Source organism: Bos mutus, chromosome 10 (assembly GCF_027580195.1).
Source record: "Bos mutus isolate GX-2022 chromosome 10, NWIPB_WYAK_1.1, whole genome shotgun sequence".
Taxonomy (NCBI): Eukaryota; Metazoa; Chordata; class Mammalia; order Artiodactyla; family Bovidae; genus Bos; species Bos mutus.
This window is the reverse complement of record NC_091626.1, coordinates 4845813-4869182: the sequence shown is the minus strand read 5'-3', so window position 1 is coordinate 4869182 and position 23370 is coordinate 4845813. Positions and strand designations below refer to the sequence as shown.

The window sequence follows — 23370 nt, the reverse complement described above, 5'->3', positions numbered from 1 at the left end:
CAGCTCCTGCTTCCACCGTGCTCAGCTCTGAACCACAGAGGGGAATCTAACAACCAGGCAGCCCTAATCCAAAGAGAGAGCAGGTTTCCAAGGAGAAGGAGGAGAGGTGTTGGGAACATGCAGTTATTTACAGGATGCCGTGTGGGTTGCTGCAGGAGAGAGGGAGCCGTCCTGAGGTGAGGAGGGAACAGGAGGTGCTGGGTCCTCAGTTTCCACATCTAGAGAGCTGAGGGGATCACGCCAGTTTCTCTGGGAGGTGGAGCCAGGAAAGGAGAGAGCATGCATACAGGGCTCGCACTGTGCCTGGAGCACAGAGGGGCTTCAGCAGCTGTGCTCTCCCTCAGAGGGGATCCAGGGGGACTATGGCCTGACCCGAGGGACTGCAGGCCCCAGATTCCCTGCAACCGAGGCCCTCAGTTCTCCCCAAATGGCAATTTAAGAAAGAAATTACCCCAGCTGATGAGATCAGAGCACTTGGGGTTGGGGATAGCAAAATTCAACCAGAGACTTTGCATGAGTTTGACCTGACCCTTGACCTCCTAGCAAATGACCCCATCCCAGCTGAGTAACACCCTGGACTCTCAGTGTGGCTGACAAGGACCCAGAGGATGCCAGCTCTCTACCCCTGGCTCCCTACACTTCCTCCCACCCAGGCTCCTTTCTGTTCCAGGAATAGGCCACTCTCACACTCAGCTCGGGGAGGGGGGGGGTCCTTCAGCCCAAATCTGCTGCCCCACATCATCCCATATTCAGGCCAAGCTCCAGTGTCATCCCCAGAAGCCTTTCCCAGACACCCCTACCCCATCTTTCTTTCGCAAATCTCCCCTTTCTGTTCCGGCAGCGCACTCACCACTCTGAAATAATCTGTCTTTCCATTTACTTATTAATTGCCTGACCACGCCTGCCAGAAACACTCCACGAGGCAGATACCTCTTCTCTCTTGCCCACCCCTCTTCCAGCACCGAGACACACCCAACCCTGAGCAGGTGCATGGGGAAACGTGTTACCTGGATGCCACTCTTTCCAAGGCAGGGATGTGATGGCTAATTCTAGCTGCCATTCCCTGGATGCCTCCATGTGCCAGCGCCTGTACATGCACCATCTCAGCTCTCCAGTGCATCTTAAAGAAAGTGGCAATGCCCCTTTATGCCGATGAGGAAACATAGGCAGGACAGGCATGTCCCATGGGGACAGTGCCATTCCCCTGGGCCAGCACTGGTGGGGAGCCATCACCACCTCCAAGGCCGAAGGGCAAGGAGGGAGTAGTTGCCAAACCTGGAGCAGGTACCTATGCGGAAAGGACCACTTGACAGGAGCAGTGGCCTTCAGACAAGGGCCGCTCTCATTTTGCTCTAAACATCCTCTAATCCCTGCCAGTAACTCCCATAAACACACACACACACACACACACACAAACAGAAGCTCAGGGGCAAAGGGAGCCTGGTGATTGGTCCATATGGATGAGGCTTGTGGGCCCAGAGCTGGGCAGGAAGTGGGAGCATGGATCTCGAGCTGCAAACAGAAGCGAGCCCACAAGATCGCCTCCCAGCTGGGGCTGTGGGAACCTCTGTGACACTCCAGCTCTCCCTTCCTGCCACAGTGACCCTGGAAGCCACATATCGAGTTGGCAGCATCATCAAGATGGTAGAACTTTCCTTGAGCCTCATCAACCTTGCATAGAACCTCCTTCTCCCAGCCACAGCTCAGCATGGTCTGACTACTATAGTCAGAAACAAAACAAGATAAAACAATAAGCTAAACAGAGGTGCCTCAGAGGCATTGCAAGGAGAAAGGCAACTTTTGAAAAACCTTTACAAACTAATGACTTAGGCTCAAGAAGCTTACCCAGGACAGTGAGACCTTGAAATGATGTAGTCCAAAGACACCCCAAAAGTCACCTTGAGAAGGAATGTGGGGACAAGAATCATAAGTCTTTCACATCCATCAGATGGAAAGAGGTCAGATAAAGGACCAGCAAGATGCTTTCTGATCCCAGTTCTGGGAGAGAGCTCAGAGATGAAAAGGAGAAGTCTGGACTATCTGAGGGAGCCTCGGCGTCAGCCTTGACTGCGGAGGGCCTCAGGGAAATTCTTGCTCCCAAATTGCTTTTTGGAAGTGGGGACACCAAAGGCACTGTTCTGACGGGCAAATGTTCCAACTCCAACTGACAAACGAGATGCAGACAAATCGCCAGAAAGAGATGGCACCCGCCCAAGAAAGCTGATGCCACTCAAGGGTGAAATTGCATAGCTCTTGGCCAAAAATATGTGCATTTTTGAGGGGATGTGGATATGTGAACTGGAATTGTGGATGTAAAGTTTGGGGCTTTGGCAATGTGAGGTCCTTCTCTCGCTGAAATCAACATGACCGTGGGAACCATCGCACTGGTGACAGAGAGAAAACTGGGACCAGGACGAGCAGCTCTTTCTTTCCCGGGATGTGAGAACATTAAACAGAGGGTCCTTCCAGGGTCAGAGCCTGCTTGATTAGAAGTTTTCGGAAGGAGGGGACATACAGCTCCAACATCACAGATTCCAGCAAGTCCCTCACAGGTGGCGAAGGTAGAAGCCTCATTCCAAACAATTTAAGCAGAAAGATGGCATTTACTGATCCCATAATGGAAAAGTACACGAGCAGATGATGCTTAAAGGCACATCGAGATCTGGACACTCAAACGCTGCCATCAGGAATTTGTCTCCTTCCCTTCTCTTGGCTCTCCTCTTCTCTGTGTTGGCATCACCCTCAGGCAGGCTCTCTCTGGGTGGTGACAAAAAGGTCCAGCTGCTCAGGCCCACATTCTGCCAACCTTGCAAATCCCTTAGAAATAGAAAGCTTCTTTCTCATTGGTTCCTACTAAAGTCCCAGAGCTGACTCTCATTGGCTTCATTTGCGTCACTTGCCAACCCTGAGCCAATCACAGTGGCCAGAGCTGCGTGAGCTAATAGTGCTCACTGGCTGGCTGTGGGTCTAATGCCCACCGGGATCATAAAGTCTAAAAGCAGGGAACAAAAAGATGTCAAAGAGATGCCAAACAGGCCAAAATGTGGTCACCACAGCAAATGACACCAAAAACATCCCAATGACAAAACACCATAGTGATGGGACCAAGACATGGAAGGGACTCCTGGGGGTTATGTGTATGGACTACGAAATGCAAAAAAAAAAAAAAAGAAGGGGACAGAGGGGAGCAGTACAAGATTTAAATGAGGATGCTAGCACTATTATTGTGGTCTGTGGCCCAGCAAGGAGCCTAGGTCTCCAAGTTCCCGCACCTAAGATGAAGGTCTCAAGGCCCACAAGCCATTTCAACCCCAAGTGGCAGGGCGATGCAATGCACAGATGCTGCCTCTGGAGACAGGCATGGGGCGTTCACAGCGAGGAAGTTCACTGTTTGATGTTGGGGATTCGGGAATGAGCAAGACACATTCCTTGCCCTCAAGCAGCTTACACCCCAGTAGGAGAAGACAACCAAGGATATATGAACTAATAGAGGAACGAAGTGAACTTCAGAGTGTGGAGTGGACTGCAGCAGGGAGCGGCTGGCGGAGGAGGCAGGAGGCAGATCAAGGGAACCCCTCGTGGGTCTGGACCTGCTGTAGGCAGTAGTGAGTCACCAAAGGTTTCAGAGCCCGGGAGTGACACAAGCAGGAAGAGGTTTCATCGGCTTTATGGAGCCAGATACAGTCCAAAGGAGCGTCACAGAGGGGATCAAAGGGCTGGCGACAGGTCTGTGGAGGGAGACGACAGAGCGAGGACTGGAAAGAGAAAGGCCAGGCCGAGACTTGATCCAAGTCAGGCAGAGGCGTACCCTGCTTTCTGACACGGGACCGAGCTGCAGGTGGAGCCACATCACGAAGTCACAGAGAAGGTGGCTTTGTTTAACCCCTATGGGGACAGGTGAGTGTCACACAAACAAAAAATGTCATTTATGTCACTGGGACCCCCCCCCAACCCCACAAGAGGGGGCATAGGCTGGAAGTGGGGAATAAATCACTAACAAAGACGTCCTGGTAGAGTTCTGAGCAGTCGTCATAAAGGAAGGCTGAGGGGCACCCGGGTGTCTGGGGATGTTCAATATTCATTCATGAAAAAAACTGCTCCTGAGGGCCTGCTTTGAGCCTGGCTCTCCTCTAGCCTCTGAGCCCAGAGACGCGGGCAGGCTTCCCCTATTACCTCATAGCCTAAGCGCCTTCTGAAATGAACCCAGTGCTGTGTCTGTTTACTGGAGCAGCATTTGCTTCCCCCCTCAGACAAGACAGAAGTTTGTGAGTTGTTTTCTTCTCTCCGTGGTATCTCCAGGACCTACAGGAGTCCCTGGCCTGTTGTAGGCGCTTAGTCCATATTTGCTGACTGAATGAATCCCTCATGCTCAGTGAGTCCCCCCTCCTCAAAGGGCTCAAAATCTCAGGAGAAAGACAAGGAAATCAACATCCAATGTAAAATCTCAAGGGTGTTACAATGCAGAGGTTGACATGGGAACACATAGGACACCCCAGACTCAGCCTCACTTTCCAGAAGGGTTCCTTTCTACCTCAGCTGAGCCATGCCAGTCAAAGCGGAATAGGACGGGCAGGCCTCTGCTGGGAGCAGCCAGTGTGGGCAGAGGTGCAGAGGCACCGGGGTCGGGCAGCACAGATGGCATTCATGGAGCTGGAGAAACCGTTTGGTCTGGGAGGGCCTGAAGGACCAGTCTAAAAGGTTGGCACTTTCTCCTGAAGGCAATCAGAAGACATTAAAGGACTTTTTGTGTCAGTTAAGATCCTTTTCTTTGCAAGAAGAGAAAAAACTAAAGCAGCTTTAAGGAGAACAAAAGGGAAGGGGTGGTTATCGGCTCATAAAAATGATAAGATCTAGGAGAGCTCTAGGTACAGCTTGAGCCAAGGGGGAAAAGAAGGTCACCAGGCTAGGGTTTTTCCATTCTCCTTTTTTCGACTCTGAGCTGGTCCCCATTCTGAAGCTCCTCACGGTAGCTCTTGGGAAACTCGATTCATAGAGATCAGTGAAGCGAGAGAGTCCACGTCCTTTAGCTCAAGCAGTAATTCCAGAATCGAGTGTCTCTGTAGTCCCAACTGGTCTGACTTGGGTCCTGGGACTATCCCTGAATTGACCTGGGGAACCAAGGAGAATGAGATGCTGATTGGTTTAGCCCAGGTCATGTGATCCATCCGTGGCTCCAGATGAGATACATAGGCTGGCTCCTCCAGAGCTGATGGCACGCGCGGGAGGAGTGGGTGCGAGGTGGCAAAATAAGCTGTGACCACCATGTGTTTTGAGGAGGAGACTGATGCAATCAGGCCGTGTTTTAGAAAGCTATGGTTCTCCTACAGATCTGGAAGCCAGTTAGAAAGTCAACGTGCAGGAAGACCAGAGGCAGAAGCAATGGTGAGATGCCAGTGTGAAGAGTCAGGTTGAGCCAGCCTGAGCAGAAGTGAGCCAAGTGTGGCAGAGGGGGGATTTTTTTCATTTAAATCCTCAGGGCCCTGACCTACAGCCCCCATCACCTATAATCACCTCAGATTTGGAACACCCAGCCCCATAAAGGACCAGCCTGTGGCATGATCCCCATATAGGTGCCCTAGCAGGATCACCTACACTCTGGGACCAGTTGCCCCAAAGCTGCAGATCCTAGCTTGGTTGCCAGAAACCCACCTGGTCCCCCTCTGAAAATGTGGCCACCTGTACAGACTTACCAAGTTCCAATGCTGCTGCTGCTGCCACTTCTCAGCTGTGCTACCCCACGCAAGGCCCTAACCTCTCTGAGTGTGAATATCACTACCTGAATATAAAGTGGACATGGTGACATTTAAGGTATGGGAGGCGTCGGTGTGGGGATTAAAGCGGATAAAGATATGAATCACCTAGCACAGTGAGAGGTTCAGGATGTGAAAATTCCTTCCTCTTCAAACCCTTCAGCTTCTCCTTGGTTTCATGTTCCCAAGACCTTTCCAACCCCTTGCTTGTTTGCCAAATAAAAGGTGGTTTTTTTTTTTCCTGCCAGAAAGAAACAACTGGAGGTTGAGTGGCACAGAGCAGCCATTTTTAGATTTGTGGGTGGAAAATTCTTCATGTTCTCAGGCCCGAATTTAAGCCCCCTCTGGACTTCTACCAGGCAATTCACATGAGAGGACATGATGCTCCAACCCCACTTGTGCTGGAGAGGAAGCCCAAGGAGGGGTAAAGACGGAGAAGAAACATCCCCTCCCCAAACCCAGCTTCCTCTAAGCTTCCAATTCTCCTTTCTCACCCCAACTTAACCAAACTCAGAGGACTCGTGATGCAGAGTCCTCTGACCAAGAAGTTCATAAAAGGAGGGTTTGTCTAATGATCACCCTGCCCCAGACACCAGAAGAAATTCCCACCTTCCTCAGCTGTTGGAGAGAAAGAGGTTGCTGAGACTGTGCTGTGATTCCCTAGGCACTGTCTTGTCTGAGTCTAACAATTGCCCTGGGAGCTCGGGATTGTTAACCCATTTCACTGAGAGGAAACTGAGTCTCAGAGAAAAGCCACTGTCTCCGGAAAGGGCAGAGAGCTGCTGAGATTTCACCCATCTCTCTGTGTGAGCAGAGCCCTTGCTGTCCCCTCCATGGTGCCTCTGAGATGACTCGTGCAGCCCTGGAGCCAGCCTCCCTGTCCTTCCCTGCTCTGGGCTTCCAGTCCCATCTGTCTTGCAAGCTGTGTTTTTGATTCTCCTCCTCAGAGCTGCCTCTTCACTAGGATAGCACTTAGTATGTTGTCTTATCATTGACTGTTGGTGGGCACCTCTCCCCGCTCACTCCTGAGTGCTTCAAATCAGAGCTTCCGATCTGAAAAGATCTTGAACGTGTGAATTGGTCCTGCGTTATCTCTCTGGGGAATATTTGCATCTCTCGCTGCAGAATCAAGAGGAGAAGAGAAACTCTGAAAGTTCTTATCTTTGTCTGCCTAGGAGACTGCCTGGTGTCAGAGGCCTTCCACACATGCTTGATAAAAGAATAATTGAGTGAAAAAGACCTACCACATAGCATTGTCATGAGCTGAAAGGGTTGATGTCTATAACATCCCTAGAACAGTGCTTGGCATGCTGGAGGTGTTTTAAGAACGTGATGCTGAGCTGCAACTGGGAAAGAACACTTATCCAGGAGTTAGGGGTTTCAATAACTTGCTGTGTGGCCTTAGAAAGTCCCCCCGCTTTGGGGGTTTCGGTTTCTTCATCTGTGAGTTGAACACATTGGGTGAGATGGCCAGAAATGTACCTTTTCAGTGCTGCTGAAATACATGTGCTTTTTCATGCATGTTTAATCGCCTCCCTTCACTCCCCCTCCCCAAACACACACACACACACACACCCCCACATGCATTCCCGTCAGTCTCCAAAATAGCCTTCTGCTGCCCCTCGGCATTTTCTGTCTTTCATTTCCTTGACCAGAAGAAGCTCCATGAGGTTACTAACCGTTGTTGTCCATGTTCGTCAGCTACGACTGCTTTAGTAAAACAGCGATAATGTCCCCTCAGATTCATTTTATCAAGCAGCAAAATCTGTTTTGTGGGCCAGGGTGTGCTGGTCCTAAATGGAAAGTAGAAGTCATTTCCAGCTCACTTGCTCCGTAAACACAGGGGTTCTGTCGGCCGCCTTTGCACCCAGATGGAAAGAACATTTAACTCCGCAAATGGAGGCAAGACCATGGAGGCAGAGACGGGGGAAAAGCCTTCCATTCCAAAAGGAGCGGCGAGGCTGCAAAAGAAAAATTCCTCCTAGAACAGGAACAAAATCACACTGTAGGATGGCTTTCCAATCCGCAGTTCAAGACATTGTCAAAGTGTGAGTGCGTGTGTGTGATTAGTTGAAACTTAGCTTGTAAAATATTCTATGATTCCTTGATCCAGTCTTTTTTTTTCCTATAAGACCCAGGATCATATGGTAGTCAGATTCTACTGACCCAAGACAAGGCTGTTTCAACTAGTGTGCGTACTTAGTCACTCAGTCGTGTCTGACTCTTTATGATCCCATGGGCTGTAGCCCATCAGTCTCCTCTGTCCATGGGGATTCTCCAGACAAGAGTACTGGAGGGGGTTGCCATGCCCTCCTCCAGGGGATCTTTCCAACCCAGGTCTCGAACCCAGGTCTCCCGCACTGCAGGTGGATTCTTTACTGTCTGAGCCACCAGGGAACTAGTGGGTGTATTGAGAACTAGAGGGTATATTGGGGTCTTGGTAACCAATGCAAATTCCTGGGCTCCCATCTCTAAGATTGTTGCCTGTCCACATGGGATGAGCCCCAAAAGTCTGCAGTCTTTTTAACACTTCCCCCCATCGCACGGGATCTGAGTAGGAGGCGACCACTTAGAGAGCCTGTCATTCTAGAGTCTGTGATTCTAAATGTGATTCTAAAATGGCCTTTTGCTCATGATTCTGCTGCTGCTGCTGCTGCTAAGTTGCTTCAGTCGTGTTCGACTCTGTGCGACCCCATAGACAGCAGCCCACCAGACTCCTCCGTCCATGGGATTTTCCAGGCAAGAGTACTGGAGTGGGATGCCATTGCCTTCTCCGTGCTCATGATTCTAGTATTCTGCAACTCTTATTCTGTTTCCATGTGCCTAAGGACAAGATTCCAAGGTCTAAAGATTATCTTTCTGAGTAAAGGTTTTTACTTGGGGGAGGGGAAAAGGGACCCAGTGTCATGGGGTTAGAGGGACATTCTGGAAGGGGAACTTCCTGAGGGCACAGCCCAAAGGCTGATGCTCTACTGATATGCCTGAGCAAGTCCAGCACTAGGACTCAAATGAAGAAACTTGGTGGTGTGCGTTGGCTGGTTCTGGGATGACACATGCATGCGGGACCATCGGGGGGATTCCTGATGGACAGAGAGATCCAACCATGTCCCAGAGAGCTGGAAGGGCTGAGGCTGGAGGAGTGGAGGCAGTAGCCAAGCAGAGAGCTCAAAAAAGAACCTGTGGCAAGAGAGGAAGGATTCACCCCAAAACATCCTCCCTGTGCCTGTGCTGGATGGGGGGGGATGTGCAGACTGGTTTGGCAGACATGAAAATGTAAGGCTTTAGGAAAACCCAGGACGAGAGGAAGCCAACTGTGTGGGGATATCCCAGGGTACAACGTGTGGGCTGAAAGAGGACTGTCTGACATGCTAATGAGTGCCTGGATCTGGGAGGGTGGGGACAGGAGGATGGTAGGGAGGACCTCTGAGGAGCTGGTAGGCAGATGCTGGGCTGGGGAGGAGCTTTGAGTTGGGGAGCAGAGTCTGGAATAGAGAGGGTTTCTTCAGAATGTTCCCACACACATTCCACTTGCCACCAAAGGGTCAGGATTCAGCTGAGGAACCTGGGATCCTTTTCCTGAGAAACAAAAGCGGAGGATGGAGAAGGGAGGCAAAAGTTTCCAGCTTCCCAGACGGGACAGGCTGGGTTACCAGGGGTTTCTCTGGGAGTGGGGGAATGGAAAAGAAAGTATCGCTCATCCTTGGTGACACATTTAGGCTGTCTGCCTGCACGGTGGTGATGACACACTCCTGGCTGCACGTGCAAGCCCCTCTGTCCCACACAGGGACAGTGGCATGTGTGCCAACTCACTGTGACACACTTAGCCCTGCACCCTTACCATCAGTGACAGCACCACTCCACACTGACGCTGACACACGGTGTCATCCCTCATGGACAGGAACACATAGGACATCCATCATCACACAGACATGGTGACATGCCCCAGAACTTTTGCACCTGGCACGGTCTACATAAAGGGCACCCTCTGTCGCTGCACAGAGCACACCCTGCATTCAGTTCAGTTCAGTCGCTCAGTCGTATCCAACTCTTTGCAACCCCATGGACTGCAGCACGCCAGGCCTCCCTGTCTATCACCAACTCCCAGAGTTCACTCAAACTCATGTCCATTGAGTTGGTGATGCCATCCAACCATCTCATCCTCTGTCGTCCCCTTCTCCTCCTGCCTTCAATCTTTCCCATCATCAGGGTATTTTCAAATAAGTCAGTTCTTCGCATCAGGTGGCCAAAGTATTGAAGTTTCAGCTTCAGCATCAGTCCTTCCAATGAATATTCAGGACTGATCTCCTTTAGGATGGACTGGTTGGATCTCCTTGCAGTCCAAGGGACTCTCAAGAGTCTTCTCCAACACCACAGTTCAAAAGCATCAATTCTTCAGTGCTCAGCTTTCTTTATAGTCCAACTCTCAGATCCATACATGACTACTGGAAAAACCATAGCTTTGACTAGATGGAACTTTGTTGGCAAAGTAATGTCTCTGCTTTTTAATATGCTCTTTGGGTTGGTCATAACTCAAGAGTCTAGCTGCATATAATACCTGTGCCTTACACCCAAACCATCACCCCATGCCATTATCACATTCTACTGTAACAACAACCCACTAAGCTCTACACAAAATCACACGCTCACACCAGAGTCACTTCAGGTCAGAAGGGTACACCACCACACATGGAGACAGACCCACACCTGCCCTGCTAGCCCCTGTATGCCCCCACAGGGATGCTGCCCACTCCCACCTGCACGGCATCCAGAAGTGGGCACACACACACACACACGCAGCTTTGAACATCCGCGGGTTTGCCTTTGTCTGTGTCACTCCATGTTGAAGGAGAGAAACTGGGACCCTGACCTCATAGCCCGACAGTGATGGCACCCTAGCCTTATCAGGGACAAGAGGGGAGGCACTCACCAGAGGAGTAAGGTGGCCTAGAGCCCTTCCCTGTGCACCACCCCCACAGCTCTGGTCCTCCTCTGGCATGCAGCCATGCCCTCAAACCAAGACCAACTCTGCCCCTCCAGGCTCCAGTTAGGAATGGCAGGATGTAGAGTCAGCATCTGGAGCATTCAAATGTCTCCCTGCACTGACCAGCTCATCTCCTAGCGGAGGTCAGGGCCAGCTCAGCAAGACCCTCCTCATCTCCCACATGGCAGCCAGGGTGTCCTTTGGACAGAGGCAGCTGCAGGGAAGAGATGGGCTGACCTTTGGACAAGAGCCATTCTCACTGATCACATTTATAGTCTCTGACAGCTGTCACTCCTCACACACTGTCCCTCACTCCTCACACAAAGTACTGACATTCGCTCTCTTGACTGGCTTCTTAGTGAGCATTCGAGACATGCACATGATCATTTTTAAAAATCTGTTTAAACCTGGCCCCCTGCCCCAGCCCACAGGGCTCATAAATAAGAGTAGAAATCCAACACTAGCCAGGGTTAGACACCTTAAGCAGAGCCGTATTCATATTTTAGCAGGTGTCTTAGAAGCTGTCTACAGAGCAGGCTCTGCAAGGCCCAAGACTCAGGGTGGGGTGGGGACTTCAGCAGGCTGGGTTAGAGATGCAGTAGATGAAGGACACGCTGACAACCCACATGACATGAGGACCCCAATCCGAGTGTGAAAACTCATAGCAGGTTTTTCTTTTTTCAAGCGAGAAACTGGAGAACAGGGAAGACGATAAATGTCAATGTAAAAAAAATATATCGGCAGAGCAAAAGTTACATTTCCATAGGCTGTGGGATGTGTCAGAAGAGAAGCAGCCCAGCTTGGTGGAAGGCCCCTGGAGCTCAGTGTCATGCCGTCATGGGCTGGAGTCTTGGATCTGCCCCAAACTCACTGTATCTCCCTGGACCTTGCCCTCTGTATCTTGAAAATAGGGGTCTGTGTGAACTAGAGGAGAGAGCATACTTTATGCAAAGCACCGAAGTGAGCACCTAAGACATAATTGGGGCCTGATGGTCATATGATTAGCAATAATATAATCAGTAGGAAATGTTCACAATATTTAGCAACATTTTGGCAATTATAAAAGAGTGTTTGGGAACCATGTCTACTGGTTCAGTGGTGACACTGAACGTTGTCCACTGGTACAGTGGTAACAGGAGCAAGTGTTCATCTTTTTACCATCTTTTTTTGACAGGAAGTGGCTAATATCATGTCTTAATCATTCAAAGGACAAAGCCACCAAAACTTGATTGAGCTGCCCTTTTATTCGCCAGTAAGATTTTCTGCAGCTAGACATGACTCATGTCAGCTCATGCAGTTTTAATAGGCTCATAGAAACTGGGGCTCAAAGGGGGTTTTAGCTGTCACTTGCCGCCCACCTGCTATCTTCTGGGGATAGGGAACTCAGCACCTCACATGGGCAGTCCATACTATAGCTGTACAGCTCCAGCTGGCAGAAGGTTCTTCCTCCCAGAGCTTCTGTTGGCCTTCCTTTACCTTCCCCCATTGCCCCCATTCTGTCATTAGCACTGGTAAAAATGATAGTTCCTTTTTTCCCTTGCAATGGTCACTTATTCATTCAACAGCCATTCTTTAGCGCCTGCTTTGCCAGGGGCATGCTAAGTGCTGGAATTACAAATTGAGCAAAACTTGCCAGTCCTTGAAGGGCTAATCCCACTTAAGAACCCTCTCCTCCAGGTAAAATGCATCCTCAAATCCCTCAACCATCTCTCATTTAACCTGATTTCCAGACACCCACCACTTAACCACTCTGCTTCTTTTCTAATCATATTTGAGCCTACTAAAATCTATCTTAAAGTGTTGTGACCAAAATTGAGCTTAGTATTTTTCTGAAGGCTAAGTTGGATTTTTAGCCCAGCTTAGTCAACATCCATGTCAAAGGCGATGCCCACTGTGGAAAAAGCCAAATTGCAACTAGAGTGCTGCCAGCCAGATCCACTCGCTGAGCTTCTGTTCTAGGAGAACAGGGAAAAAGAGGGGAGCGGAGAGAGGAGGACTATGACTCTTGAAATGACAGGATGTCAGATCTCTCTGCCCAGAACTCCCCTCCAGGCATTAGTGGCAAGTTTAAGTCACTCTAATCAAACAACCTCCCCTCTGCCCCCTCCATTAGTGTCTGCCTCTGAAAAAGGAAGAAAAATCTGAAATGAGCCTGCTGATGGGCCAACACAGCATGGAATGGAAAACTCAGCCATAAAGGAAGGGACTCCCCTACTCCCAGTCTCACAACCTGAGATAAGCTTTAGAAAGTGACTCCGTAGGTGAGGAAGGTAGGTCTTCCAATGCCTTCTGGTGTGTGTGTGTGTGTGTGTGCACGGCGGGGGGTTGGGGGTGGTGGTGGGGGGGTGGGTCCTGCATTTTGAGGTCTTTGCTGTTGACATAAATAAAGGAATAGTCCCCGTTTATTGAATAAAATCAGGCCTCCTGCCTTTCCCAGATCCTGCCCTTCTGCCGCTCTTACTGCTCCCTTCTTGGAAGGAAGCCATCCCCTACAGAAGCAGGAGTCATCTCCACTCTGACATAACCCTGATTGATGCATAAACTCCAGCAAATCTTTCAAAGGCCTGGTGCATGGCCCCTCCTCTCTGAAGCCATTTTCCTACACATGGGGCTGGATTAAAGGAAGCGTTTTAGAGCCAAAAGATGCAAGCAGAATAGAGAGGCTCATAAGGAGAGAGTCATAAAGTGAAAAGATGAGTGTGAGGAGAGGAGGAAAGAAAGACTGGGGTGGTGGTGGGGCATATGTTGTCCTGCCTCTTGGTAGTTCCTTTTCTTCTCTGGGCAAAGGAGAGAAAATATGGCCTTCCAGAATAAACTTTGCCAAAGAATTCCTTATTCTTATTCTTCACAGAATATCAGATCTAGAACATCTTAGCAACGGCTTCCCTGGTGGCTCAGAGGTTAAAGCATCTGCCTGCAATGCGGGAGACCTGAGTTTGATCCCTGGGTTGGGAAGATCCCCTGGAGAAGGAAATGGCAACCCACTCCAGTATTCTTGCCTGGAGAATCCCAAGAATGGAGGAGCATGGTGGGCTACACTCCACGGGGTCACAAAGAGTCGGACATGACTGAGCGACTTCACTTTCACTTTGCCCAAGGTCCACAGCAGTTTTGCAGCAGTGTTCTCCCTCTGGGTCCACGTGGAATGTTCCTTACTGCCTATGGAGGCCTTGCCCATATGATCCATCCGTTTCCTGAGTGCTCTCATAACAGGACAGGATGTGGAGGGGCTGCAAAGATGATCTGACGGTGGTCCTGTCACCCGGTAGGAGCTCACAGGCAAGAGACAAGCAAACAGAGAAACAGGGGTGTGCTTGGGGGTTGAGCGGGGGTTGAGCGAGGGCTGAGGCAAGTGTGATCAGTTCTGCCTGGAGGAATCACGGTGGGCTTTCCTAACTTCCCTGGTGGTTCATCGGTAACGCGTCTGCCTACAATGCAGGAGACTCGGGTTCAATCCCTGGGTCGGGAGGATCTCCTACCTACTCCAGTATTCTTGCCGCCACCGCCCCCCCCCCCAGAAAAAAGCGGCTCAAGGTGGGCTTTGGATTTCTGCTTTTTTAAAAAAAAACAAAACACCCTCCCTCCGTCTCCTGACTCGCACTACCCCTTGGAATATTGAAGGAGCAAGCTTGCCGTCCGGAGAGCCTGGCCGGGATAGGCAGCTCTATCCTAAATCCCTGCGGGAGGGATTGCTGGGGTATCTGGAGGAGAAGGTGGAAGGGGAGGTGGAGAAGGAAGGAGAGGGGAGATTTCTCTATTTTAGGAGAGGGGAAAGGAGAGAGAATGGGAAAGGGAAACGGAGGGGGAGGAGGAAGAGGGAGGGAGGGAGAGACGGAGAAACGGAGAGAGAGGGAGAGAGGGGGAGAGAGCCGGAGGAAGAAGAGGGGGGGAGAGAGGGGAGAGAGAGAGATTTGAATTTCCCATCTGGAAGGGGAGCGGTAGCACGTCAGGGCCTGGCTGACGGGCGTGATTGGAGGGCGCCTCCGGCAGCCGCCCGCGGCAGTAGCCGCGGCCCCAGCTCACCGGGCGGAGTTGCACGAGGCGGCAGTGGGAGCTGGAATCGCAGAAGGAACTGCCTCGCTGAGTTCGGCCGGAGCCCTGCAGTGGCTCAGACGGTTGCGAGGACCGCCAGGTCGGTGCTGGCCGCGGGCCGGGAGGGCGGAGCCGGGCTGTGGGCAACAGGGTCTGGGCTCTCTCCTCGAGGCCGCAGCGCAGCCCGGGAAGCTGCGGAGTACCGCTTTCGGAGGGACAGCTCCCCGCGACTACCCGGGCGCTGGAAACGGAGGCTGCGCGGCCGCTGCAGGGACCCCCCCGGGCGCGCTCGCGGTGGTGCTGAAAGGACAGCTCCCCGCGAGAAGGGGACGCCTGCAGGCGGAAGGGAAAGGCAGTGAAGCGCTAGCCAACTGGGAAGGAGGGATGGGTCCCTGAGCCAGAGACCCTCGGGCAGAGGCCCAAAACTGCCCGGCTCCCGGGGAGCCAGGACCGCCCCGAAGGCGGCGGGCGACTCAAGTCTGAACCTAGAGAACAACTTCGAGCTCTTGGCGGAGGGATGGGGGCACGTCAATCTAAGCTACTTTAGGTTTGTGGCTAACCTGGAGACAGCCAAGGCCCTCTTCGCCCAGGAAGAGGGACTGCACCCCCCCCCCACACACACACACACACCCGCCAAGGGGTACGGTTCGGGTATCGGAGTGAGTCAGAGGGCGGCGGGAGTGGGGCGGACAGACCGAAGGTGGTGGGGAGGAGAGCCCACACGTCGACTGGGGGTGGGGAATCTAGAGGACTCTATTTGTCGTGGAGGAGGAGGGGCCGGGGTTGAGGCTGCCCCTGTTCGCTGCCTGGGGTCAGTTAGGACAGTCGCTGGCCCTACTCTGCCCCCTCCCTCAGCAAAGTTTGAGACCCGGCCAGGTCTTGAGGTTGGAGCTCTGAGTGTTGGGGGGCGGTGGGGAGGGGCGCTTTCAGTGGCCAACCACGAGCTCCAGGTTGAGCAGCCGGCTACGTTGATCTCCGCGGGGGACCGATCGAGGGGATCCAGGATTTCTGTCCCCCTCTTCTGCTGGGAGAATTACGAAGCCCCCGCCTCTTCCGCTTTTCTGCAGAAGCCAGTTCCTTACCCATTCCCACCCTCCACTGCTCTTTTCTCTCCCCTAGCGCTCTCCCTTCTAGCATGGGGTGGGGGTGGGGAGGGGGATAGGGGGACATCCCCTGTCATTGTACCGCATTTGCATAGAGTTCCCCGCAAAAAGCAAATGAGTGTTGAGTTGCAGCGAACATGGCCCGGACATGAGCTATTAAAGAAAAAAGAAAGAAAGAAAGAAAAGAAACAAAAACGGATAAACAGTCACAAGAACAAACACTGCAGGTGCTCGAGTCTGCTTGTCGGGTGGCGGGGCCCAGTCCTAAAACCTGCCCGGGGCTCAGATGGTCGAGCCTGAGGAGGTGCCTCAGCTGCCTTCGGGCTGGGATGAGTTGGGAGAGTCTGGGAGCGGAAGCTGAAGGCGCGTGCTGCATCCCGGGCGCGCTAAGGGCAAGGAAACCTGGTGCTGCAGCAGCATCCCTCCCCCACCCCTCCTTGCATCCCCTCCCCCAGCCTTCCGTCCCCACTACCACCACCACCATCGCCCTTCCCGCGCAGGGATCGACCAAGCTTCCCGCAGACCCGCTGAGGAGCGCCTCCTGGCGGTCTGGCCAAAATCAACTGCAGGCAACCGGCCGGACCTCAGCACTCCTCCAGGCATATCTACACACACGCCTGCACTCACGCTCACGAAGAATCACAATGATGCCTAAGTTCAAACACGCAGGAGCATACCTTGAACGAGTACACTCCCACATACTCGCTAAACACAGCATTCAATTCGATCCAGCAAACATGTCCTGAGGCTCTACCATTAGCTAGGAGAGATTGTAGATTCTGGGAAAGGAAAAAAAAAAAAAAAGCACAAGATACAAACCCTGCCCTGGGAAGATTTCAGAGTGGCTGGAAAGGGAAAGACGCATAGGTGGACAGGGTGCATGAGCTGGAGGCAGGCAGGGTTGCCCTAGAACGTGCCATGGGTCTCAAAAGAGGAAGACTCCATCACATGTCACCAAAGATATCTGGGAAATTTTATGGCAAAAATGATGTATGAAGGGAACCTTTGAAAATTAATGCTGCTGCTGATGGTGATGATGATGACAGCTAACATGTACTGAGAACCTACTATGTGCCAAATGCTGGACTGATCACTTTATTTGCATTATTTAATTTAATGCTTACAACATGAATTGGGCATAAGTTTTATTGTCCCCATCTTACAGATGAGAAAAGATAAAGTCATTTGCTCAAGGTCACTCTAAGTTGAGAGGCCAGGGCTTGAACTGGCAGAGATGAGGTTAAGAGGTTCCAGGGCTGTGGAAATAGCTTGAACAGATGCCCAGGAGTTTTTGGAAAGGATATATGTGGAGGTATAGCTGATACCGAGCCACATGCAAGGAATGGGAAATGAATGGTGAGGCAGGCAGATGCTAGATTGTGCAGGACCTGAAGGTCACCACAAGGACTCTAGCTGGTTTAACCAGGCCATGGGGAGCCATTGCAGGGTATGTTTGCATGAGCACATCTGCCCTTTAGGAAGATTAATCGGACAGCCTTATGGAGGATGGATGAAAGGTAGGGGAGGGATAGAGTTAGCGGTTATGCGCAAATTCAGAACACGGAGGCCCTGAACCACGGCATTAGCAGCCACAGGAGAGGGGGTGTGTGGATGCAGGAAACACTATGAAGCTATAATCCCTGGGCTTCTCCCTCAGAAGCCCATCCCAATTATAACTTGCCAATTCCCTTTGCGGTTTTTGTTCAGCGTCTACCTCCGCAGCTGACTGAATGCTGTGAGACCAAATGCAATGACTCCCTTGTTCCCTGCCGCAGCCCAGCACCCAGAACAATGCCTGGCAGACAGAAGATGCTCAAAGAACATTTGTAGTGTGAGTGAGTGAAAGAATGAATGAAGCATTCACTGACTCTGGGGTTTTCACTGAGGCCATGGGAACAAGGCATGCTAAGGAAAAGGTGGTTGGTAGGGGTAAGGGGAAAAAGAGATGAGGATGAGATGGAGCTTTGGATAGATCCAAAATGAGACTATCTAGCAGAGAGTTAAATGTGCAGGTTTGGGGAGAGACAGAGGGTTGAAGAAGGGCATAAACCATTAAGGGGAGGTGAAATTTCCCCTTAAACAGTGGGAGAGTGAGGGGCCATGGAGGGGAGTCAGCAAAAGATAGAGGAAGACCATCTGAAAAGTAGGATGATGACCACAGGAGGGCTGTGTCATGGAATTCAGGAGATTTAGGAAGAAGGTTGAAAACAGCGGAGCGAGTGAAAGGGCGGTGAGGGGTCTTCATTGGCCTTGATGCTGCAGAGGGATGGAGGTGGTGGAGGAGGAGGGCCATGGAAACACTCCTGGGTCTGGTATTAGGAGGACTCTGGCAACTCCAGCCAGGGCAGCTTCGACAGCAAGGGCAGCAGTTCCATGTCTCTGATCTCACAGAGACAAAGGGTTTGACCGGGAGGTGGAAAAGTGGTAACACCAAGGGGAAACCACTTGATCATGAAGCTAGGAGGCAGAGATTAGGAGAAAGATGGGCGTCAGAGCAGGGGCTGGAGAAGGAAGGGGATGAGAGGCACCTAAGGGGAAGAGACTGACGATGTGAGGGAATGGGAGTAGTAAACGGATCAAGGAGAAGATGCAAAGTGAGAAACTCTGAAGCTAAGGCAGACGGATAGGCTTCGGCGGGGAGGAGGGAGACTTTTCTCCCTTGGGAGTTGGATGGAGGGGGGTTGCGGCGTGCAGGAGCTTACACTGCTGCTACTGCTACTGCTAAGTCACTTCAGTAGTGTCCGACGCTGTGCGATCCCATAGACAGCAGCCCACCAGGCTGCCCTGTCCCTGGGATTCTCCAGGCAAGAACACTGGAGTGGGGTGCCACCTCCTTCTCCAATGCATGAAAGTGAAAAGTGAAAGTGAAGTCACTCAGGTCTGTCCGACTCTGAGCAACCCCATGGACTTCAGCCTACCAGGCTCCTCCATCCATGGGATTTTCCAGGCAAGAGTACTGGAGTGGGGTGCTAGATGTCATCAGTGTTGGTGCCCATTAAAGCCCCTAGAAAGGATGAGTTCCCCCAGGGAAAGATTAGAGATGAAAAAGAGATAAGGACTGAGGTCAGAGTCCTGGAGAACTCACTTTGAAGAGACAAGAGGAAGAAAAGAAGCAGCAAATGAAGGGAGGGAAGAAGGAGCAGGAGGCGAGGAAAGAACTGAGTCACAGAAGCAAGAAAGGAGAGGGGTTTGGGGATACAGTGGGGTAGGGAGCAGTTCAAATGTTTCAGAACTGCTTCAACAGAAGAGCTGGGAAAAGGGCCCAGTAGATCATCTGACTTTGGAGAGAGACTTGCCAGATCAGCAAGTTAGGGATGAGGCAGGCACTAAAGCCCAGGTGCCCTGTGGACCAATTTGAAACATCTCAAATTAGACTCCTGCGTCCTCCACCACCACCTGGCAATTCCTTGAGCTGCATGTAAACACAGAGAAGGAACCCAAGAGTTCCTGAAATCATTTGATTATTATTCGTTTCCTGTTCTTAGAAATGCAGTCTCTTTACAATATTTTTAGTCAAATGAAAACATCTTGACTGACTGAGCTGAGCCGCCTTCAAACTCAGAATTCTGGATCAGGGTGGGTTCTCCTGCATTTCCTGGAAATCCTGTTCCTTTCTGGAGTGTCTTCATAAACATGCAGTCAGCGATGGCTGACATTTGACATTAAGGAGGACCAGCCACACACCAGGCACCTGACCGGTATCTTATCTTCCCCTTCTAACATCAGTGCAGGGTTAGCCTTTAACACTCCTTCATTTTGCAGGGAACAAGCTGAAGCTTTCCCAGGGAGCCACAGCCAGTGAGGACTGGGGGTGGGGGCAGGATTTCAAACTAGGTGTGTCTGATACCAAAGTCGCTGGGGATGGATTTCAACTCCATCATGACTTTCTCCCCACAAAACAACCCATAATCAGGTGATGTGTTCACGTAGAAGTCCTCAGATGAACTTCCAGGACCATTGTATTAAAAGATCTCAGTCTGCCGATACGTCTCCTCATTTTGAAAGAAGTGAGGAAAATCCAAGATCAGAAAACAGCCAGTGACCTTGAACTCAACCTGGTTGTAATATCCGGCCTGACTCCTCTGCCACCATTTCCTAGGACCCCTTTATCCTCCTCGCCAAGCATAAAGACCCCCAAGCCTCGGGGAGTAGGTCTGGCTTCAGTTGACCATCAGGGCACACGACACTTTGATTAGCTCATGGATGTCCCCCCGACACCCGAGAAAGAATTTGTGGTGCATTTGCCTACAAAGGCACCAGTGAAATTGAATGATTAAAATAAAAAGAAAGAGTCTGAGAGTTAGAGCATCTGGGTTCAAATTCTCAGGGATGCAGGAAGATCAGCATAAGAAGGAGGCCGAGGGTAGAGAAAGGCTCTAGGCTACCCCTCCACTCCGCCACTGCTGGAATAGTTCCATATTTATGTTTTGCATAATGAGATTCCCATTAAGAGTTTATTTGGAGAAAATCTTCTGAGGCAAAAAAAAAACAATAAAAAATATAATAGAAACTGAAAGTTGGTGATTTAGGGAGAAGGAAAGGAGGACTAACATAAGCTGAGTGCTTACAACACCCAGTGCTTGGTACTTTAAAGGCCTAAGCCCCAAGAATATTACCATTTCTCTAACTCCCTATGCATAATTCAAAATAAAAATCAGTATTAAGCTATAAAACAGAAAACTTACATGTATGATGCAATGAAAATAACTTATTTCTCCATTTGTCTAATTTCAGAAGCCTGGATATGTTCAATATGAGCGGGCTGTTCTCATTTTTCCACCCACCTCTGATTTGCTGGGACCCCAAATGCAAGCTCACTCCTTCTAGGGCTTGATGCAGCAACCCAGGCTGGAATTCTCTCCAGTCTCCACAGCAGCCCTGAGAAAGGAGGCACTGCCATCTCTGTCTTACAGAGGAGGAAACGGGGGCTCAAAGAGATTGGACTACTTGTGTGGCAGTCACACAGTAAATAAGGAGTTAGGGTGGCATTTAGAACCCAGGTCCACCTGCATCCAGATTCTGCACTTTCTCCAGCTTTCCTGGACTTAATCAAATTAAAACAATACAGACAAGATGAAGGCTTTAAAATATGGATCAGAAGTCATTTGACAGCATATATGTGCCTGGCACAGGGCTTCCCGATAGCTCAGCGGTAAAAAAAAAAAAAAAAAAAAAAAATCCACCTGCAATGCAGGAGACATAGGAACCATGGGTTGGATCCCTGGGTCAGAAAGATCCCCTGGAGGAAGAAATGACAACCCACTCCAGGATCCTTGCCTTGGAAATCCCATGGACAGAGGAGCCTGGTGGGCTGCAGTCCATGGGGTTGCAAAGAGTAACCGGACAGGACTGCGGGACTGAGCATGCTCACGCACTCATGCCTTGCATGAAGCATAGTGCTCAGGAAACAGCTCCTTTCCATCCCCTTTCCCTGAAGTACCAAGCACTGGGTTTTAGGGTCTGACTGATGGTGCCTGATGCCGAACTAGAGTGAGGCGTTCCTCTGTCTGACTCCACCATCCTGCCTATGCAGAGGCCTCGCCCATCTGACCTCCAACTCCTCTTTTTGCAGGTAGCCGCATCGCCCCCAAGCCAGGCCTGCCTGGAGCGCTGCATGCAAATTCAGCTGCTGGCTAGGGCACACTAACGCACGTTGTAGGCATGGACTTCGTCATGAAGCAGGCCCTTGGAGGTGAGGCCCTAGCCCTGCACCCCCTTCTCCCCGCCCCCCGCACCCGCTCCCCACTCCCAACCCAGGGGCCTCAGTGCCCCGGGCCTCCCTATGCCAGCCTTGCCACCACGCCGCCGCCCTCTTCCTCCCCAACCCTCCCCCACAGGGGCCACCAAGGACATGGGGAAGATGCTGGGCGGAGAGGAGGAGAAGGACCCTGACGCGCAGAAGAAGGAAGAGGAGCGGCAGGAGGCACTTCGGCAGCAAGAGGAGGAACGCAAGGCCAAGCACGCCCGCATGGAGGCCGAGCGTGAGAAGGTCCGGCAGCAGATACGAGACAAGGTCAGCGCCGCCCTCCTGCCCATCCTAGAGTGTAGGGGGTAAAAGAGGTGCCCCACAACCTCAGGTTTCCCTGAATCCTGGTGCTTGCCTTAGACCTGGTTCTCTCTGAGCCTCACTCTTTTCATCAGAAAAATGCATGTCACAGAACACCCTCCCTCAAGGACCGTTTTGGAGATTAACTAAGATAGTGCACACAGTCCTGAATGTTTGCTGCTATAGGTCCATGACCTTGTGTCCAAAATCCTGGAGACCATACAAGTTTGGAATCCAGAATTTAGATGTTTGGGGGAAGGACTATAGTGCCCCGAGCACGGTCATGCATCACTTCCAGTGGGTTTGCAGCTGCCGCCCTGTGCCAGTTCAATACTTGTCTGCTTGCCCTGCAGAAAAATCAAGGCTCTAAGTAGCCTTCCATAAGCTCAAGACAAGTTTTGTCACCAAAATTGGGCCCCAAGCATGTGGGAGATCCTTCAGTTTTCAGATCTTGAAAGATTTCAAACAAAAGCAGAGAAATTAACAGGGCAGGTATTTATTTTAAAAGAAACCCCATGCATCGTCTCTCTCTTGTTAAAAACCCACAGAAGACAGGCACAGTCCCACAAGGAAGATGCCCTTATGCCCATTTTACAGATGGGAGGCCCGAGGCTTAGCAAGTTCCCATGGGCTGCCCCAGCTGCACGTGCATGACCGTGAGACTCAGCTCTCTCCTTGCCCCGTTCACGCTCCTCTCCACCCTTCCTCTCCCCAGTATGGGCTGAAGAAAAAGGAGGAGAAGGAGGCCGAGGAGAAGGCGGCCCTGGAGCAGCCCTGCGAGGGGAGCCTGACCCGGCCCAAGAAGGCCATCCCAGCAGGCTGCGGGGACGAGGAGGAGGAGGAGGAGGAGAGCATCCTGGACACGGTGCTCAAATACCTGCCTGGGCCGCTGCAGGACATGTTCAAGAAGTAACCAGCCCCCCCGCCCCGACCCCCGGCCCCATCCACTTGTTACTTTTCTTTTCTTTTTGGTTCTTTCTTTTCTTTTTATTCTGTTAAGTCTCAGTTCTGAAGGGGAAAACCTCAGTTGGCCTCTGCCCCACTTCCCCGGCCAGGGGCTCCTCCCCCTCAGCACTCCTTCATGCCCTCCTTCATCCAGGGTATCCCGCCTCCATCACCTCACTCCCAAGTTGCTTGAAAAGAAGAAGACAGCTTCTCTCCAACAGGAGGTGTTAAGCCCAAGGCGGGAGGCACTGGAGGCCCCCTCCGGAAGCCTGAAGTCTGTGCTGGTGTGGTGATGCCCATACATTCCTTCATGCGCCCCACTGCCAGGAGGACCACTGTCCCCAGCCAGCCAAAGTAACGACACATTCCAGCCCTGCCCAGCATGCTGACCTTTGGCCTCTAAATCCCCGTGGGCCTCCAGGTCAGGGCAGGGGTTGAGTGGCCTGGCTCTGAGAAAGGGAGTCAGGGTAAGTCTGGCCTGTCAGGGCCTAGCCTGAGGCTGGCCTGCTCTGT

General features: G+C 51.5%; 1 protein-coding gene across 1 annotated transcript; it reads left to right on the top strand.

Moving 5' to 3' along the window:
* The first annotated feature begins 21527 nt into the window (after nucleotides 1–21527).
* On the top strand, nucleotides 21528–22825 carry CPLX2 (complexin 2). The gene is made up of 3 exons (XM_005901945.3): nucleotides 21528–21558; nucleotides 21704–21879; nucleotides 22628–22825. The coding sequence occupies exons 1-3, from the start codon at nucleotides 21528–21530 to the stop codon at nucleotides 22823–22825; spliced, it is 405 nt and encodes a 134-aa protein (XP_005902007.1).
* Nucleotides 22826–23370: the final 545 nt, after the last annotated feature.

Excerpts from the sequence above, each read along its gene's own strand:
- CPLX2 (XM_005901945.3), top strand. The coding sequence starts at position 21,528 with ATGGACTTCGTCATGAAGCAGGCCCTTGGAG. Across the intron at positions 21,559-21,703 it reads CATGAAGCAGGCCCTTGGAG|GGGCCACCAAGGACATGGGG; the intron begins GTGAGGCCCTAG and ends CCTCCCCCACAG. Across the intron at positions 21,880-22,627 it reads GGCAGCAGATACGAGACAAG|TATGGGCTGAAGAAAAAGGA; the intron begins GTCAGCGCCGCC and ends TCCTCTCCCCAG.